This window comes from Equus przewalskii, chromosome 22 (assembly GCF_037783145.1).
Source record: "Equus przewalskii isolate Varuska chromosome 22, EquPr2, whole genome shotgun sequence".
NCBI lineage: Eukaryota > Metazoa > Chordata > Mammalia > Perissodactyla > Equidae > Equus > Equus przewalskii.
The window spans coordinates 43183036-43197756 of record NC_091852.1 but is presented as its reverse complement, the minus strand read 5'-3'; the positions used below and the strand labels follow the sequence as shown (position 1 = coordinate 43197756).

The window sequence follows — 14721 nt, the reverse complement described above, 5'->3', positions numbered from 1 at the left end:
CACTAACTGCCAGAGTAATTCCAAATAGACAAAGAAAAACATAACTAATTCAAAGTCACCACACACCAGCACAAAGAACACCCAGAGTTAGAATCCACCAGTTCAAAGATTCCATACAAATTTTTACATGACTTTATCCTAGGCTCTTTAACCCAATCTTGTGTATCTGTTTCTAATCTCTAACTGCACTATCCAAAGTGCAGCCCCTAGCCAGAAATGGCTTTGGAGCATTTGAATGCGTCTAGTCCAAATTGAGATGTGCTATAATGATAAAGTCTCATTGGTCATTTTTATATTGATCATGTGTTGAAATGATAATATTTTGGATACAACGGGTTAAATAAAATATATTATTAAAATTCACCTGTCTCTTTTTACTTTTTTTAAGGTGGCTATTAGGAAATTTAAAATTATATATATGGCTGGCATTACATTTCTATTGAACAGTACTGCTCTAGTCTCACGTTAGTCATCATGACTTAAACTGATTATAATTAAAACATGACCTCCTCTATGATACCTCTCCTAACTACTGAAGACTAGGATGGATATGAGCCCCACATACTTCCACTGCTCCTTATGCTGCTATCATAGCACCATTTTATTATATATATATATATTTTTTAAGATTTTATTTTTTTCCTGTTTTTCCCCAAAGCCCCCCAGTACATAGTTGTATATTCTTCATTGTGGGTCCTTCTAGTTGTGGCATGTGGGACGCTGCCTCAGCGTGGTTTGCTGAGCAGTGCCATGTCCACGCCCAGGATTTGAACCAACGAAACACTGGGCCACCTGCAGCGGAGCGTGCGAACTTAACCACTCGGCCATGGGGCCAGCCCCCGTTTCATTATATTTTAACTATTTATTTGTTTGTCAATCCCCTGAGTTGAAAGTTCCTTGAGCAAATAGGCTGGATTTTTCAAAAATTTCTGTATACTCAAGTTATAGCATAGGCATAAAGCAAGTATTCAGTAAATGTTAAACGAATGAGAATATTCCAAAAATACCATTAAGTTGATGTGAAAAGTCACACAAAATTCCGAGACCATACATGACCGGAGCAATAGGCAATCATAAATTATATCCTCAGTCTTTCAAAAAACATCAAAGTGAATAGCATTAGACTTTAAAAGTTCCAATTTATTATGAGAAAAAAAGGTTATTAAAATCTAGATTGTTTTCTCACCTGAAGTCAAATTCCTAGCTGTACTTTGTGATTTCTGCATTTCAGTAGATTTAAAATTGAGATCATCCTGCATCATCTTCAGCTCTTGATTGGTGATAGAGGATATCTGTTTCATACGATTTATATTCTGTATTTGCAGAGAAATAAAAATGGAAAAAATTCCACTGACAATGCTTGAATAAAACTCTTGGAAAACACTGCTCAGGGACTGCATGTTTTGAACGGGTATTCTTTTTCGAAATACATCATTCATTACATATGTTTGATAGAAAAATATAGTGAGACTCAAATCAGGTTTTCTTAATAAAGAGAGGCTGAATTAAAATTTAGAATTGTTTCTTTTACATTTGCTTTACTTCACTGTAGAAAAAAATTCACCCACACTGTTTCAGGAACTGATTAGAGTCTTAAAACACTTAGAATATTGAAAAGAGATGATGCATTCTTCTTCCTATGGTACCACACAGTAGTAGCTACTCAATAAACATCGTTTGATAAATCAAGATATTCATTAGATATCTCGTACTCTCATAGATCCCTACAAGAAAAGAATCTCTTCTATTTATAATACAAATTACATTGTAAAAATATACTAACATTTTCCAAAATAATATCTAGATTTTGAAGTTATCTGCGCAAATCTTACTTCTACAAGTTCAGATAAATTAACTGAAAATGTTAATAATTAAGAAAAGAAGAAAAATCTTAATAATTACTCTGAATTAGTCCCTCACTTACTGCTGCATATTAATATTATACATATGTCATCCTTTTCCCCATCATCCTAATTAGCTGAATTTTGTTATAAAGATAAAAATCAATAGCTTAAAGAATAAAGGTGTGGACATGGCACCACTTGGCACGCCATGCTGTGGCAGGTTTCCCACATATAAAGTCGAGGAAGATGGGCACAGGTGTTAGCTCAGGGCCAGTCTTCCTCAGCAAAAAGAGGAGGATTGGCAGCAGTTAGCTCAGGGCTAATCTTCCCCCTCCAAAAAAAATAAATAAAATAAAATAACAAGCAAGGGAATCTAAAGGAAACAGTTTAAATGAGTAGACGTAATAGTGAACCAATGCAGGTTTTGAGTTGTGTTTGGAAAGGTGATCACAGTAAGAATAATGAGGACGTCAAGACAAGCACACGGCACTTACTCGACTACAGTGCTCCAGAAGGGCGACAATGTGGGCCTCTAACTGCGCCTTCCGTTCCAGCTCCTGATTCTTAGTTTCCTCAAAAGTCTCAATAAAAGCTGCCAATGGAAAAATATGATAAGAGAGGCTACTAGTGATACAGTTAACAATATATAAACTCTGATTTGTAGGTCTTAAGAGTACTTTTTAGAAATTTAAAGCAAATTTTAAACTATCACGGTTTAATTTTTTTATTAACCCAAGGGTAATTAAATTACTCAATAAGAATATTTCTATGCTTTTTCAAACTTTTAAAGCTTAACAGTTATAACCTTAATACAAGTAAACTAAAAATTTTAAAATACAGGAGCGGAAGAAATAGTTGATAAAATGGAGATCAGAAAAAATCTCTTTTTACATGTGATCTCCTTGATATATCCATAATTATTAACATATAATTAGCCACTAACTTTACTTCGGAAAATAATATTACTAATTACCTATTTTATCTGAAAATGAGTATTTTACTTATGCTGCATTAATATCAGCTAAATAAGTTTAATAATTTATTCAGATTATAAACAAATATTCTAAGAAATCATTTTTGTTGTCTAATATAGAACCAGTACATAATTTGCCCTTATTTACATTCTCAAAGTATTTCTATGGATCTTTCAAAAGTAAAAAATTACAGTTAAAAATAATTTTACTGGGGGGCTGGTCCCGTGGCTGAGTGGTTAAGTTTGCATGCTCCACTGTGGCGGTCCAGGGTTTCGCTGGTTCACATCCTGGGCACGGACATGGCACTGCTCATCAGGCCATGTTGAGGTGGCATCCCATATGCCACAACTAGAAGGACCCACAACTAAAAGTATACAACTATCTACTGGGGGATATTTGGGGAGAAAAAGCAAAAAAAAAAAAACCAAGAGACTGGCCAGTTGTTAGCTCAGGTGCCAATCTTTAAGATAAAAAAATAAATAAATAATTTTACTGCTAGCAAGAAACAATGAATTAATTTTGAGACAATTTTTGGTACTTGCTGAGATTTTAAAGAAATCTTGGGATATTGTTAAATCAGAGTTGGTAATTACTGTTTTAGAGCATGCTTTTATGAAGGAAACAGTTGACATTAGACCTAATAAAACTTCAGATTCTAGCAAAATGATAATTTAAAAAGGAAACCAGTAATAGATAATAGGCAATTTTGAAAAATTTCTGAATGTACAACATAAATTTAAGTGAAGATCTATTTAGACTGTCAAGATTTTAAAAAAAGTGAATGAGAAGCTGCAACAGAAGGCTACTAAAGTTGCAGTTAGTGATAAAATCAAGTAATAAGACCTGAAGTGAGGGCTAATAAATAATGGGATAAGTATGATAAAAAGTCAAAAAGAGGGTGAAAGATATTTACAGGTGAACATAGTGAAACACATAAAAGAGAGCCTTCACTGTTCAATCAACAAGTAGTCTACAGACTCTGTACAGACTATCATGTGAGTATTAGCTTTAGAATCTATCCCTAACATACAAACACTCATCCACACAGACACACAGACAAAACCTTTTCAGAAGTCTCTACCCATTCCTAAACTATGCTAGATATTTATTCTTCAAGGCAAATGCTTTGACTGTCCACACTTTTGAATTTACTGTTAGCCATTGTATCTTCCCAAAATGAGACCTCTGATTTGGGATAAATGAACAGCTGTCTGAGAATACAGTATTTTCATATCTATAAGATTATTACTTACTGTCCATACTTTCCTCCCTTTTTTTGAGCTCTTTGTACTTCTGATTCATTTCACCTATAAGAGATGCAAAATACAACATTAATTTAAAAAAACTCCAGATACAGCGCTCTAAATTAGAAACATCTCTCAGGTTCTCTACATGCTTATTAATCATTGAATATTCAATATTTTCAATAGGTGAAATTCTTCTACATTGAATTATAAAATTTTTAAAAACAGTTCCATACGTATGTTTGATTACTTGGAAAAAACAACCTCCTGACTGGAAAGGACTTACAGGCTTTCCAATGGTTCTCTATTTCAGTCCCAGCTTGGAGCTATTCAACCTACACATGAACACTACCGGTGACGGGAAACAAGCTCCCGAGACAGTTCATTCCATCTCTGAACAGTTCACAAGAGCAAGCAAGACAGAAGGGTTACTTTCCTCAGAGAGCTTAAAGTCTAGGGATTTAAGGAGTAATAACAACTAAAATGCACTAAGTGCTAATATAGGAAAAATATAGGTGCTATAGGAGTACACAGCAAGGACAACTAATCTAGTTCGAGGATTTAGAAAAATTTTCTTTAAAGAAGTAATATTTAAGCTTCATTATAAAGAATGAATGATTAGAAGTTACCTGGTTGAAATATAGAAGAATGAGTCCAAAGTTAAAGCATTACAAGTACAGAAATTTGAAAGTGAGGATGAATATGGCAGCAAAAGAACTGAAAGAGTGGCATGGCTGAGGCAGAGAAAGTGACGTGAAAAAGTGGCACAAGGATGAGGCAGGTCATAAGAGACCTTATAAGACACATGTTACAAAAGTTTGGACTTTTTCCTAAGGACAACGGAAGAATTTTAAGCAGGGAATAAAAATGATGACTTCGCATTTTTGAAAAATATTTCTGGTCTGGAGAATAAGAGAGAAGTGAGACTGCAGGCAGTAAGACCAGTTAGGAGGCTGTCACAGTAGTCCAGGTGAAAGATGAAGGCTGCCTGGAGCAGAATGGTGGCAACTAGGATAGTGCAATTTTGTTTGAGGCATTTATGAGCCAGAGTGAATGGATTTAGGTGACAGTTAGAAAGGGAGGAGTCAAGAGGACTCCCAAGTTTCCGGCATGGGCAATTGAGGACATGGTGGTATTCTTAACAGAAAAGAGAAGCGAGTTGAAGAAGAAGTTGGTCACAGCAGTTTGGGACGTGCTACATTAATATATGTGAAAGACATGTTTAAAAGGGCGAAATCCAAGGCCCAGACAGAAGGGTGAACACTGACACTTCAGCTGCAGAAAGGGCCCATTAGCAGAGGTGGATCATGATTATTTTATGACAACAGGATTTTCAGTGTAACAAAAATTGAGTTTTGGAGGTACATGGCTATTTTCCTGGACTAGCGAGATGGCCAGTCCTGTGTTCCCAGGACTCCACGTAGAGAAAGTAGAATAAATTTGTGCTTGCTCCAATCTGCAGTTTCTCCATCCAAGTCAGTTAGTTCTTAGTATTCTGGAGAAACTGAGGAAGCTTATTAAGATAATGCCCACCAAGGATGGAGGGAATAACAGGCTAGAGGTTCCTGTGGGGGTTCCTGATAAGGAGTTGGCCTCAAGAAGGATTTTAGGAAGAAGAGTTTGAAGAAAATGGGGGAACCAATAGTTAGAGTCCAGATGCTAAAACCCTATGGCCAGCCTCTGCGCTATATATCCTCCTATATAGTACACAGTTTTTCCTAGTACTGACTAGAGCAACAGTAAAGTTAGGGAGTGGAGGAAGAGAGTCAGGGTGGAGTCCCTAACTACATGGAGGCATGGACATCCACTTACATATATACTTACTTGGGTGGGAAGTGAGTTATGAGCAGTACACAAAGAAGATGGCAAAGTCAGAGACCTGGGTCAGCAGACAGCTTTTTTGCTTTCTGGTCTGAAAATATTTTCCTCAAACTCACTGAGGACAGTGCTGACACAGAGAAAATCTTGTTAAGGCCCCCCAAACAGTACTAGTAGTAGAAAGCTGAAAATGAAAGCTACTGTCTAAGGATAGTAAACATCCAGGGGTCATGAATTCCTAGCCAGGGAACACCAAGAACCAATGGGAAACATTGGGTTCACTCAGACTAAGGCTTTTGGAGGCATTAACAACTTTACTGAACTACTACTCAGTTCAAATGATCAACCACAGTCTCAGCATACTGATATAGCTTGCTTAGTTGTAAAGAGGAGGGGAGAAAGAATTTGTTATTAATAACAAAATTGCATATGATTAAGTTTTTTAAAAAAAATATATTATAGATGGGTTAAGATTAGCTCTGTAATAATGTCACCATTCACTTACCTTACGGCAATAGTTTTTTGAGCAGGAAACAAAGAGAAAGTATTAGAGCTTGCAGAACACGTGATCTGGAATACCCCCAGGAGGGTGATGTGCATATAAATGTTATATAATGTATGTGAAGCAGCAGAAAAGCTAATGTCTGCTGAACCTGTGCTGGCCTAGGTTTCTAAGAAAGTCCTAGGTCCTTGTTGTGGCTGTCTTAGAAGTTGCACTCTTGAGAGACTGGTCAGGCATTAAAGGATTAGGAGGAAAGCCTGCATCCCAGGCTTTACAGGAATTTAACTATCATCTTATCTTTCCTTTTCTAAACTTAAGAGAATCTCCTATACAGACTCAAAACATTGCAATGCGGCCTCTCCTCCTGCCATTCCAATGAAATTTTCAATAAGATTATTTGATTCCTCAGTCATCAAATTCAAGGGGCAGTTTCCAGTTCTTATCTTACTCAGCAATATTTGACACTATTGATACATTCTTCTTTCTTTCAAATTTTTTTTCCTTAAGTTTTTGTTGCTGTGCGGGGCTTTTCTGATTTTTCCTACTTTCGTATCATTCCTTCTCTGTCTTCTCTTCATGGTTTTCTCTTTCTTCTACATCTAAATTCTGGGTTCTGCTCTTAGTTGACATCAAATGCTACACTGCATCCAAGGAAATTTCGCTCATTCTCGTGGTTTAAGGACTCTGAAATTTGATCTTTTCCCTGATTTTCAGAGAGTTTTACCCAATTGCGTGCTAGATATCTCCATGTAGATACTTTTCAAGACATCCATAATTAAACTCATCAATCTTCCCCTCAAAGACTGTACCCCTCTGTAGTCCCTGTTACATTTCGAAGTCCTCCACCACACACTTATCATCCAAGTCAGAAACCTGGGAGATTCCCCCCTCCTGCTCCCCTCAAGTCCACACTCCTGGTTGCCATCAGATTGAGCTGGAAGACATATCTGGTCAACGTCTCCAGCTACACAGCTGGCCAGCTAGATAACATAGGACAGGGCTCCCACATATCTTAGCAGATTCCCAAGTTTCATAACCCCCCCCCCCATATCAGGGTTGTTAAGAAGAAAAGAGATAAGGGCACTAGTGAACTCCTCTATTTTGTGATTGCTCAGCTGGAGGATTAATATCTGAGCTGCCAATGAGAGGCAATGTATAGATGTGGGCAGTCCTAAGGTGAGGTGAAATATAGGGGTTGTTACCAAATCTATCCTTAGATATACTATCCTAGGAGAGGATAGATCATAGATGGGAGAAGTTAATCAGTACATCACACTGGAGGTACAAAGCAGGCAAGTAAAAGGGTCTAAGATAGTAAGGTCAAGAGTGAGGAGACCAAAGGAGAGGGGAAAGATGCTGATAAAAAGAGGGACTTTACAGCTATCCTCAAATTCTGAGCATTTGATGGATCACAGTTCTCCACAATGTATTTATTCCAAATTTACCGAGTACTACCATGTGCCAGATAACATGACAGGTGCTAGGGGCACCAAAATCAACAAGACCGTTACCACTCTATCCTAGAAAGGCCTACAATCTATTAAGGAGGTTTTTACATAGAAAGTTTCAAGTCTGCAAGGCACTTTAACAGCTAGTGTAGCAATTACAGAGATAAATAAGCTATTTTCCTTCAAGAAATTTATATTCTACTAAGACAAGTACCAAAAGTTTACCCTATAAATTCAGGCCTTTTTTTCAGGCCTTTTTTGGGTATGGACTATTACAAAAGACCTGGGATACTGTAGAAAGGACACTAGGGCTTTTTGATACTCTCTGCTACAGCAAGCCTGCGGAGAAAGGGAGACAAATTCCTCCTGAACTACCAAGGGTCTGAGTTCTGCCACAACCACCTTTGTCCTCACTGTCAGGAAGTTCATCTGACTCTTACTTCTCCACCATCAAATGATGCTCTCTTGACTCAGGCCACACAGAGCTATCTTGACTTTTATGCTCTGAGAAGTAGTGCTGACCCTGGAGAAGGTCTGATTATCATTGTCCAGAGCAGGCAGCTACCCCAAACTTCTCTCCTGATCAGCACACAACAAGCTACGTGAAGTGACTCCCCTGGCCTCAAGGCCCCCACTCGGCAGGCCTACTGATTTCAGGGGTGAAAGGCAGCAGAAAGCAAATAAAATTAGAGGATAAACCCCCAAGGACTTCTGCACATCCAGATTCTTCCCTTTCCAGCCCTTGGGTCCTTCTGGAGAAAGCTATGTCTCCCCATACCTTCCAGTGTTCCCGATGTGGCATGGTTTCAGTCTCACCATTCTATTCATTCTGTTCTTAGTGAGTTGCAGTTTTCTTTACACCTTTTTAAGTAAGATGCCAAAAAACTTAGGATTCCAAGCAGACTCTCACTTCCCACAGTCTAAATATTCACCTTTTTGTTAATGCAATCTAGGATTTCAGCTGTTTTGGAGGCTATCTCACATTAATTCATAGTGAGCTATAACCTAACCCCCTCTAACATTTTCACATATTTTAGTAAGCCAGGACATCATCTCTTCCCTCACTCCTACTTCAATTTTAATTAGTTTTGGAGTCCTATTAAATTTCATTTTTTTACATTCAATCTGTGTCTCTTACCTGCTTTTTACATATCATTATAGCAGTAATAAACTAGTATATCAAATACTACTAAACTGTTATGTGAAAATGAGCACAAATAAGTTTAATGTTTTAAACTAACTTTTGGCTTTGAGCTTCACCCAACTTACCAATCATACGTTCTCAACAAAATGTTTTAAATTTTGGCAGGACAGTTTCTTTACAGCTACGTAGTCAAGGTCTGGTAATTCTATTACTACATACTTGAGGCACTTTAAAAATATATAATAAAAGTTCTCTATTTAAAAGTTAAATTATTGCTAAAAGCCTCACCATTTCTAAAGAAAAGAAAAAAGACCATGTAGAATTTTGTCTCAACAGAGTAATGTCAATAAAATCAGACAATACAATGAGCAGTCTTTGGCATGTATTAAACACAGCATAAGTTCTTAATTATTTCTTAAAGCAGTGGTTATCAAACTTTAGCACGCATCAGAATCATCAGGGGGGTTTGGTGGAACACAAATTGCTAAGCCCTATCCCCAGGGTTTCACATTCAGTAGGTCTGGAGTGAAGCCCAAGAATTTTTCTTTCTTTTTTTTTTTTAAAGATTTTATTTTTCCTTTTGCTCCCCAAAGCCCCCCGGTATATAGTTGTGTATTTTTAGTTGTGGGTCCTCCTAGTTGTGGCATGTGGGATGCCGCCTCAGCGTGGCTTGATGAGAGGTGCCATGTCCACGCCCAGGAATCAAACTGGGGAAACCCTGGGCCACCACAGTGGAGCATGCGAACTTAACCACTTGGCCATGGGGCTGGCCCCAAGAATTTTTATTTCTAATAAGTTTCAGATGATGTGATGAGCCCAATGTGGAGACAATATCAGCACTCTACTGAAAGATACAAAGTGTAGTTTATAATCTCCAAACTGAACAATAAGCAACGATTCATTATTCTTCATTGAAAGCAGACTGAGAAACTATAGAATAACAATGTATAAATTCCATTTGAAATCTCAGACATGAGAAGATAAATCACTTTGGAACTGATTAGATTATCCCGTGGGAAATACTTTCCAAAATACGTTTTGGGAAAATCTCCAGGAAAGTTATTCAAGTTTCAGTTTATAAATTAATAGCATTAATAATAACACCCAGAGCCAGTCCTGATGGCCTAGTGGTTAAAGTTCGGTGCTCACTGCTTTGGTGGCCCAGGTTTGTTTCCTGGTCACAGAACCATACCACCTGTCTGTCAGTTGCCATGCTGTGGCCTTGGCTCACATAGAGAAACTAGAACAACTTACAACTAGGATATACAACCATGTACTGGAGCTTTGGGGAGCAAAACACCCCCCAAAACAGCCAATAATGAACATTTATGTGCCCTTTTTAACCCTATGCTATTCTGAGTCACATACATACACACTCCATTCATCTAATCCTCACAGTAACTCTAAGATGTGGGTAGGTACTGTTATTATCTCCATTTTAAACACGAGGAAACTATGGTACATAGAGGTTAAGTAGCATGTCCAAGATCAGGCAGTAAAATAGCACAGCCCAGATCTGAATCCAGGCATTTTGGTTGCAGAACCTGTGCTCTTTAAATAACACTATTTGGTCTTTATAAATTCTATTTTACCTGACATAACCAAATAATAAAAGCTTCTAACCTAGGCCTTGGAACCATGTGTATGAAGAAGTATCCTCCCCACAAACCAAAGAAAAATGTTATGTTTTATATTTTTACTACTCTCGAAAGAAACATATAAACTATGGATATGTAAAGTGCAATGAGTTCATTCAGAGTTTAGGACAAGTAATAGCATTTTATGTGTACTTCTATTATGAAACTTATTTATCACATCATAGCAGTTAGATATTTAGATATCTGTGATATGGTGTATTAATAATCTCATGCTATTCAGTTTTACAACCTAATCAATCTTTGGGAAATATCATACTCTAAAAATGAAAGAATAATTTGTAGTGAGTAATAATGCCCAAAAATCCTTCTTGGGAAGACAAACGATTGTACTTTGTTGACTGTATTCATCAAGCCTAGTCTATGCCGACGTCCAGAAAATTAGCCCCACCTACTGGATCATGGGAGTACTACAAATTCAGGCCTTCGAGAACAGTGAACTGTCAGAGAAGTGTATACTATTCTGACTAACAAAAACTAAGAAATGAAATCTTAGAAAATGAAGAAATTTATACTAACTAGCATTGGTGACGGAGCACTTTCACATACTGCTGTTGGTTGTACAAAATGGTACAACCTTTTCTGGAAAGAAATTTGTAAAAACAATAAAAATTGTAAGCATTCTTTACAAAATTTCACTTCTTGAAATTTATCTTATAGAAATATACAAGGTAACAACTGTGTGTGACAAGGTTATTTACTGCAGCGTTGTGCTTAGCAGTGAAAAATTAATGTTAATGTAGATACAGCAAATACTATTTAACAGCAATAACAACGATGACGTGAGCTAACAGTTCCTGTGAGTGCTTAAAACGTGCTGGGCCTCATTCTCAGTCTGGCTTGAAAGCCCTGACATTGACTAGCATGCTCTGCATCTTAGAATGAAGCACACATCCTCCTATGGAAGGACGTACGTTCTATACAGCCAAATGAAAAGACTCAAGCTCAGAGAACTACACAGCATTATTCCATTTTTAAAAACACATGCTTGTAGATGTATAGAAAAAAAGTCTAAAAGACTATAAACATCAAACTGTAAATAATGATTACCTCGGAAGACCAGGATGAGCATGAAGACACAGCAGATGACTTTTTACTTTACACACTTTTATATTCCTTGAATTTTTCACACTAAGTAAACACTAGATTTGTATAGGAAGCACACAGTTTTTAAAAATAAGTTAATTGGAGTCCTTAGAATAACTTTAACTAGTTTAAGCAAAATTTTTAAAAAGCTTTAAGGGGTAACCTCCTACGTGCTGAGGCTAACTGCACATGAGAATGGTCATTTGAAGCAAAACACACACACAAACCCGGAAAAGGCAGTACATTCAAGGTAATGAACACTCCCTAGAAATTCTGGGCAAGTGAAGTCTATAACTGCTAATTTCTTGATGAAGACAGCAGGTCAGATATGCACATCAAATTCCAATCCTCCCCCAAACTCCACTAAAACTATAGTAAAAAGAACTTGTAAAGGTAAAACTCTGAGGAATGAGGAAACCAGAAAAGGAAACAATAGCAATACAATTTTGGAAGCTGGATGCAGATGGACAAGTGGTAACTAATTCAGCGGACCTGAGAAAGCCTAAACCTCAGCTAGCATTAGGTAAAGCGGAGAACCAACTCAATTCCAAAAGGCTCAGGAATTTCGCATAGAAGACTGTTCACTTACCTTGTGCTCCTACTTTACGGGAGGCTTGTCATGTCCTAAAAAAGTAACACTGTTCTTTTCAGAATTTGACGTAAGATAGTGAAGAGTGAAGCAAGGGCCTGATTTGAATTAAGTGGATCAAGAAACACTCTGAAGGACCTTCAATAGGAGATACATAAAGTATTTTTGTGGCGAGAATAAAAAATTTCTTGGTCAACAACTACCTTATCAAAAACAAATTACTCAGTTACATGTTAGAGGCAAACACTGAGGTAAAAGGATGCTTTTTGAAAATGATATCCTGTGTTGAATGAGAATATAGGCTACTATTACCTATTTTTTTATTGTATTCCTTACCCAGAGCAACAATGATTTTTCCACCACTTTCCATTTCTCATGCAGAAGTAGCATTTTAAAAAGCAATAATTTAAGCACATATTTCATATTTGGCACTTCAGCTAAGAAAGGAGAAATCAGGGCGAATTTAGGAGAATTCAGGCTTTCCCAAAAAGTAGTATGGCATCTGTCAATAACGCTCTGTTTTTATAGTGATACAGTTTGTAGCCAAATTCTGACAGTCTAAACAACTTTCAATAGAGCTATTTCTCATTGCTTCTAGTTATCAAAAATAATAATAACAATTCCTTTTCTGCTAACATATAGAACAGTATACATATTTAAACCTAAATATTTTTAGAACCCATATAACAAAATTACCTGATTCACCAATAAAGTAAAACTACTATATGGGTGAAGTCTAGCAAATACTTAACATGATAGAATTAAATCCCCCAGCAGTTTAAAAAAAGTAATGATATCCTATTATAATGAACATTTTCCGTTATGAGATTGTCTTATGTTTTAAAATCACTTATGAAGTCTAAGTAAAGATTTGAAAGCAAAGAAGCCCATGGAGAATTGGTCAAAAATCTAAGTGTATTATGAGGATTTTTTTCTGCCTTACTCCAGATTGTCACAGAAACTGATAACCAGCATCTAGGAACAATGAAGATTCCCATAGAGTAGTCAGATAACTGTTAACTGATTTTATTTAGTTAACCTTGAGACACAATTACTCAAGGTAACTTTTGGCGGATTATAACTTTGAGGACTTATCAAAATGAATATGATGCACTTGAGGAAGTCATTGGATTACAGGACCGTCATTAATACCTAGCAGAGAACACAACTGTACCTAACCCAGTATCTAAGGATGCCTTTGAATTTAGAATAAACTATGCAAACCTTTTTAAAGTTTATTTGAAGACTGAAAAATTGGAGCAACTAGTACTAACAAAGTCAGACATACATAAACATCATTTATGGTTTATATCCTATCTTAACCAGAACCCCTACAAGGCAAAGGCGGCCGAGTTGTCAAGACATGGAAGCAATCCAAGTGCTCACTGACCAATGATTGGATAAAGAAGATGTGGTATACATATACAATGGAATACTACCACTCAGCCATAAAAAAAAGACAAAACCATCCCATGTGCAACAACATGGACGGACCTGGAGGGTATTATGTTAAGCGAAATAAGCCAGACAGAAAAAGACAAACACCATATGACTTTACTCATATGTGGAAGATAAACAAACACAGGGACAAAGAGAACAGTTCAGTGGTTACCAGAGGAAGAGGGGTTGGTGGTGAGCACAGGGAGCAAAGGGGAGCACTTAAATTGGGACAGATAAGAAACAATGTACAACTGAAATATCACAATGATGTAAACTATTATGAACTCAATAATAAAAATAAAAGGGTGGCCTTGTTGGATTATACACAGGTGCCATATATGGAAGAAGTCAGGTAGCATCTAAGAAATCAATAAAATGGGCCAGAAATGAAGCTGGGGGCAGAGACAAGTATGAACCAGAAAGTCAAAATAACTTAATTATCCTCCATACCTTAGGGAGTGAATTATCCACAATCTTGAGTCAAGGAACTGCTGAGAATGCAGATGTACATAAGAACCCACCACTTTACTGGAAATCATGAATCCAAGGCAGGAATCCTCTGGAAAGTACTAAAACCTTTGCTAACCAATCAACTTCTCTCTGGAGAAGAGTGCATATGTACATCCTAAGAATTACGAGGACCTGAAGAAGTGACCAGAGCACAACTTTCACCTTTAGTTCATTCTATAGATCCTTCTCTGCTAAAATATAGGACTGTTTAGTTCATTCCACAAACATTTATTGAGTGTTTATTTTACCAGACGTTTGTGTTGATGAAAGAGGTTACCAAAGTAAGTAAGACAGTCCCTGTCCTTGAGGACGTCTAGCCTAAGGGGAAAGACGAACATCTCATAGACAGTGTAACATAATGTGGCGAATGCAGTGATACGTTTATGCACAGTGTGCTCTGGTAATGGGGGGGGGGGGTGTCACTCACTTAGCCCAGCCCAGAAATAGGTCAGGGACGGAAGTTATGT

The 14721-nt window shown here is 37.1% G+C and overlaps 1 protein-coding gene across 12 annotated transcripts in view; it reads right to left on the bottom strand.

The window, feature by feature from the left end:
* Window positions 1-14721, bottom strand: part of IFT74 (intraflagellar transport 74) — a 98999-nt gene that overhangs the window by 39132 nt on the left and 45146 nt on the right. For all 12 annotated transcript variants that reach the window (XR_011531631.1, XR_011531628.1, XR_011531627.1 and 9 more), the window contains exons 14-16: window positions 4072-4125; window positions 2339-2436; window positions 1187-1313 (exon numbers count right to left, since the gene is read on the bottom strand). Coding sequence is in view for 6 of the 12 variants with exons in the window: in XM_008519053.2 (XP_008517275.2) it covers window positions 1187-1313; window positions 2339-2436; window positions 4072-4125 (279 nt within the window). In the remaining 6 variants the exon portion in view is untranslated. The remainder of the gene's footprint in view (window positions 1-1186; window positions 1314-2338; window positions 2437-4071; window positions 4126-14721) is intronic.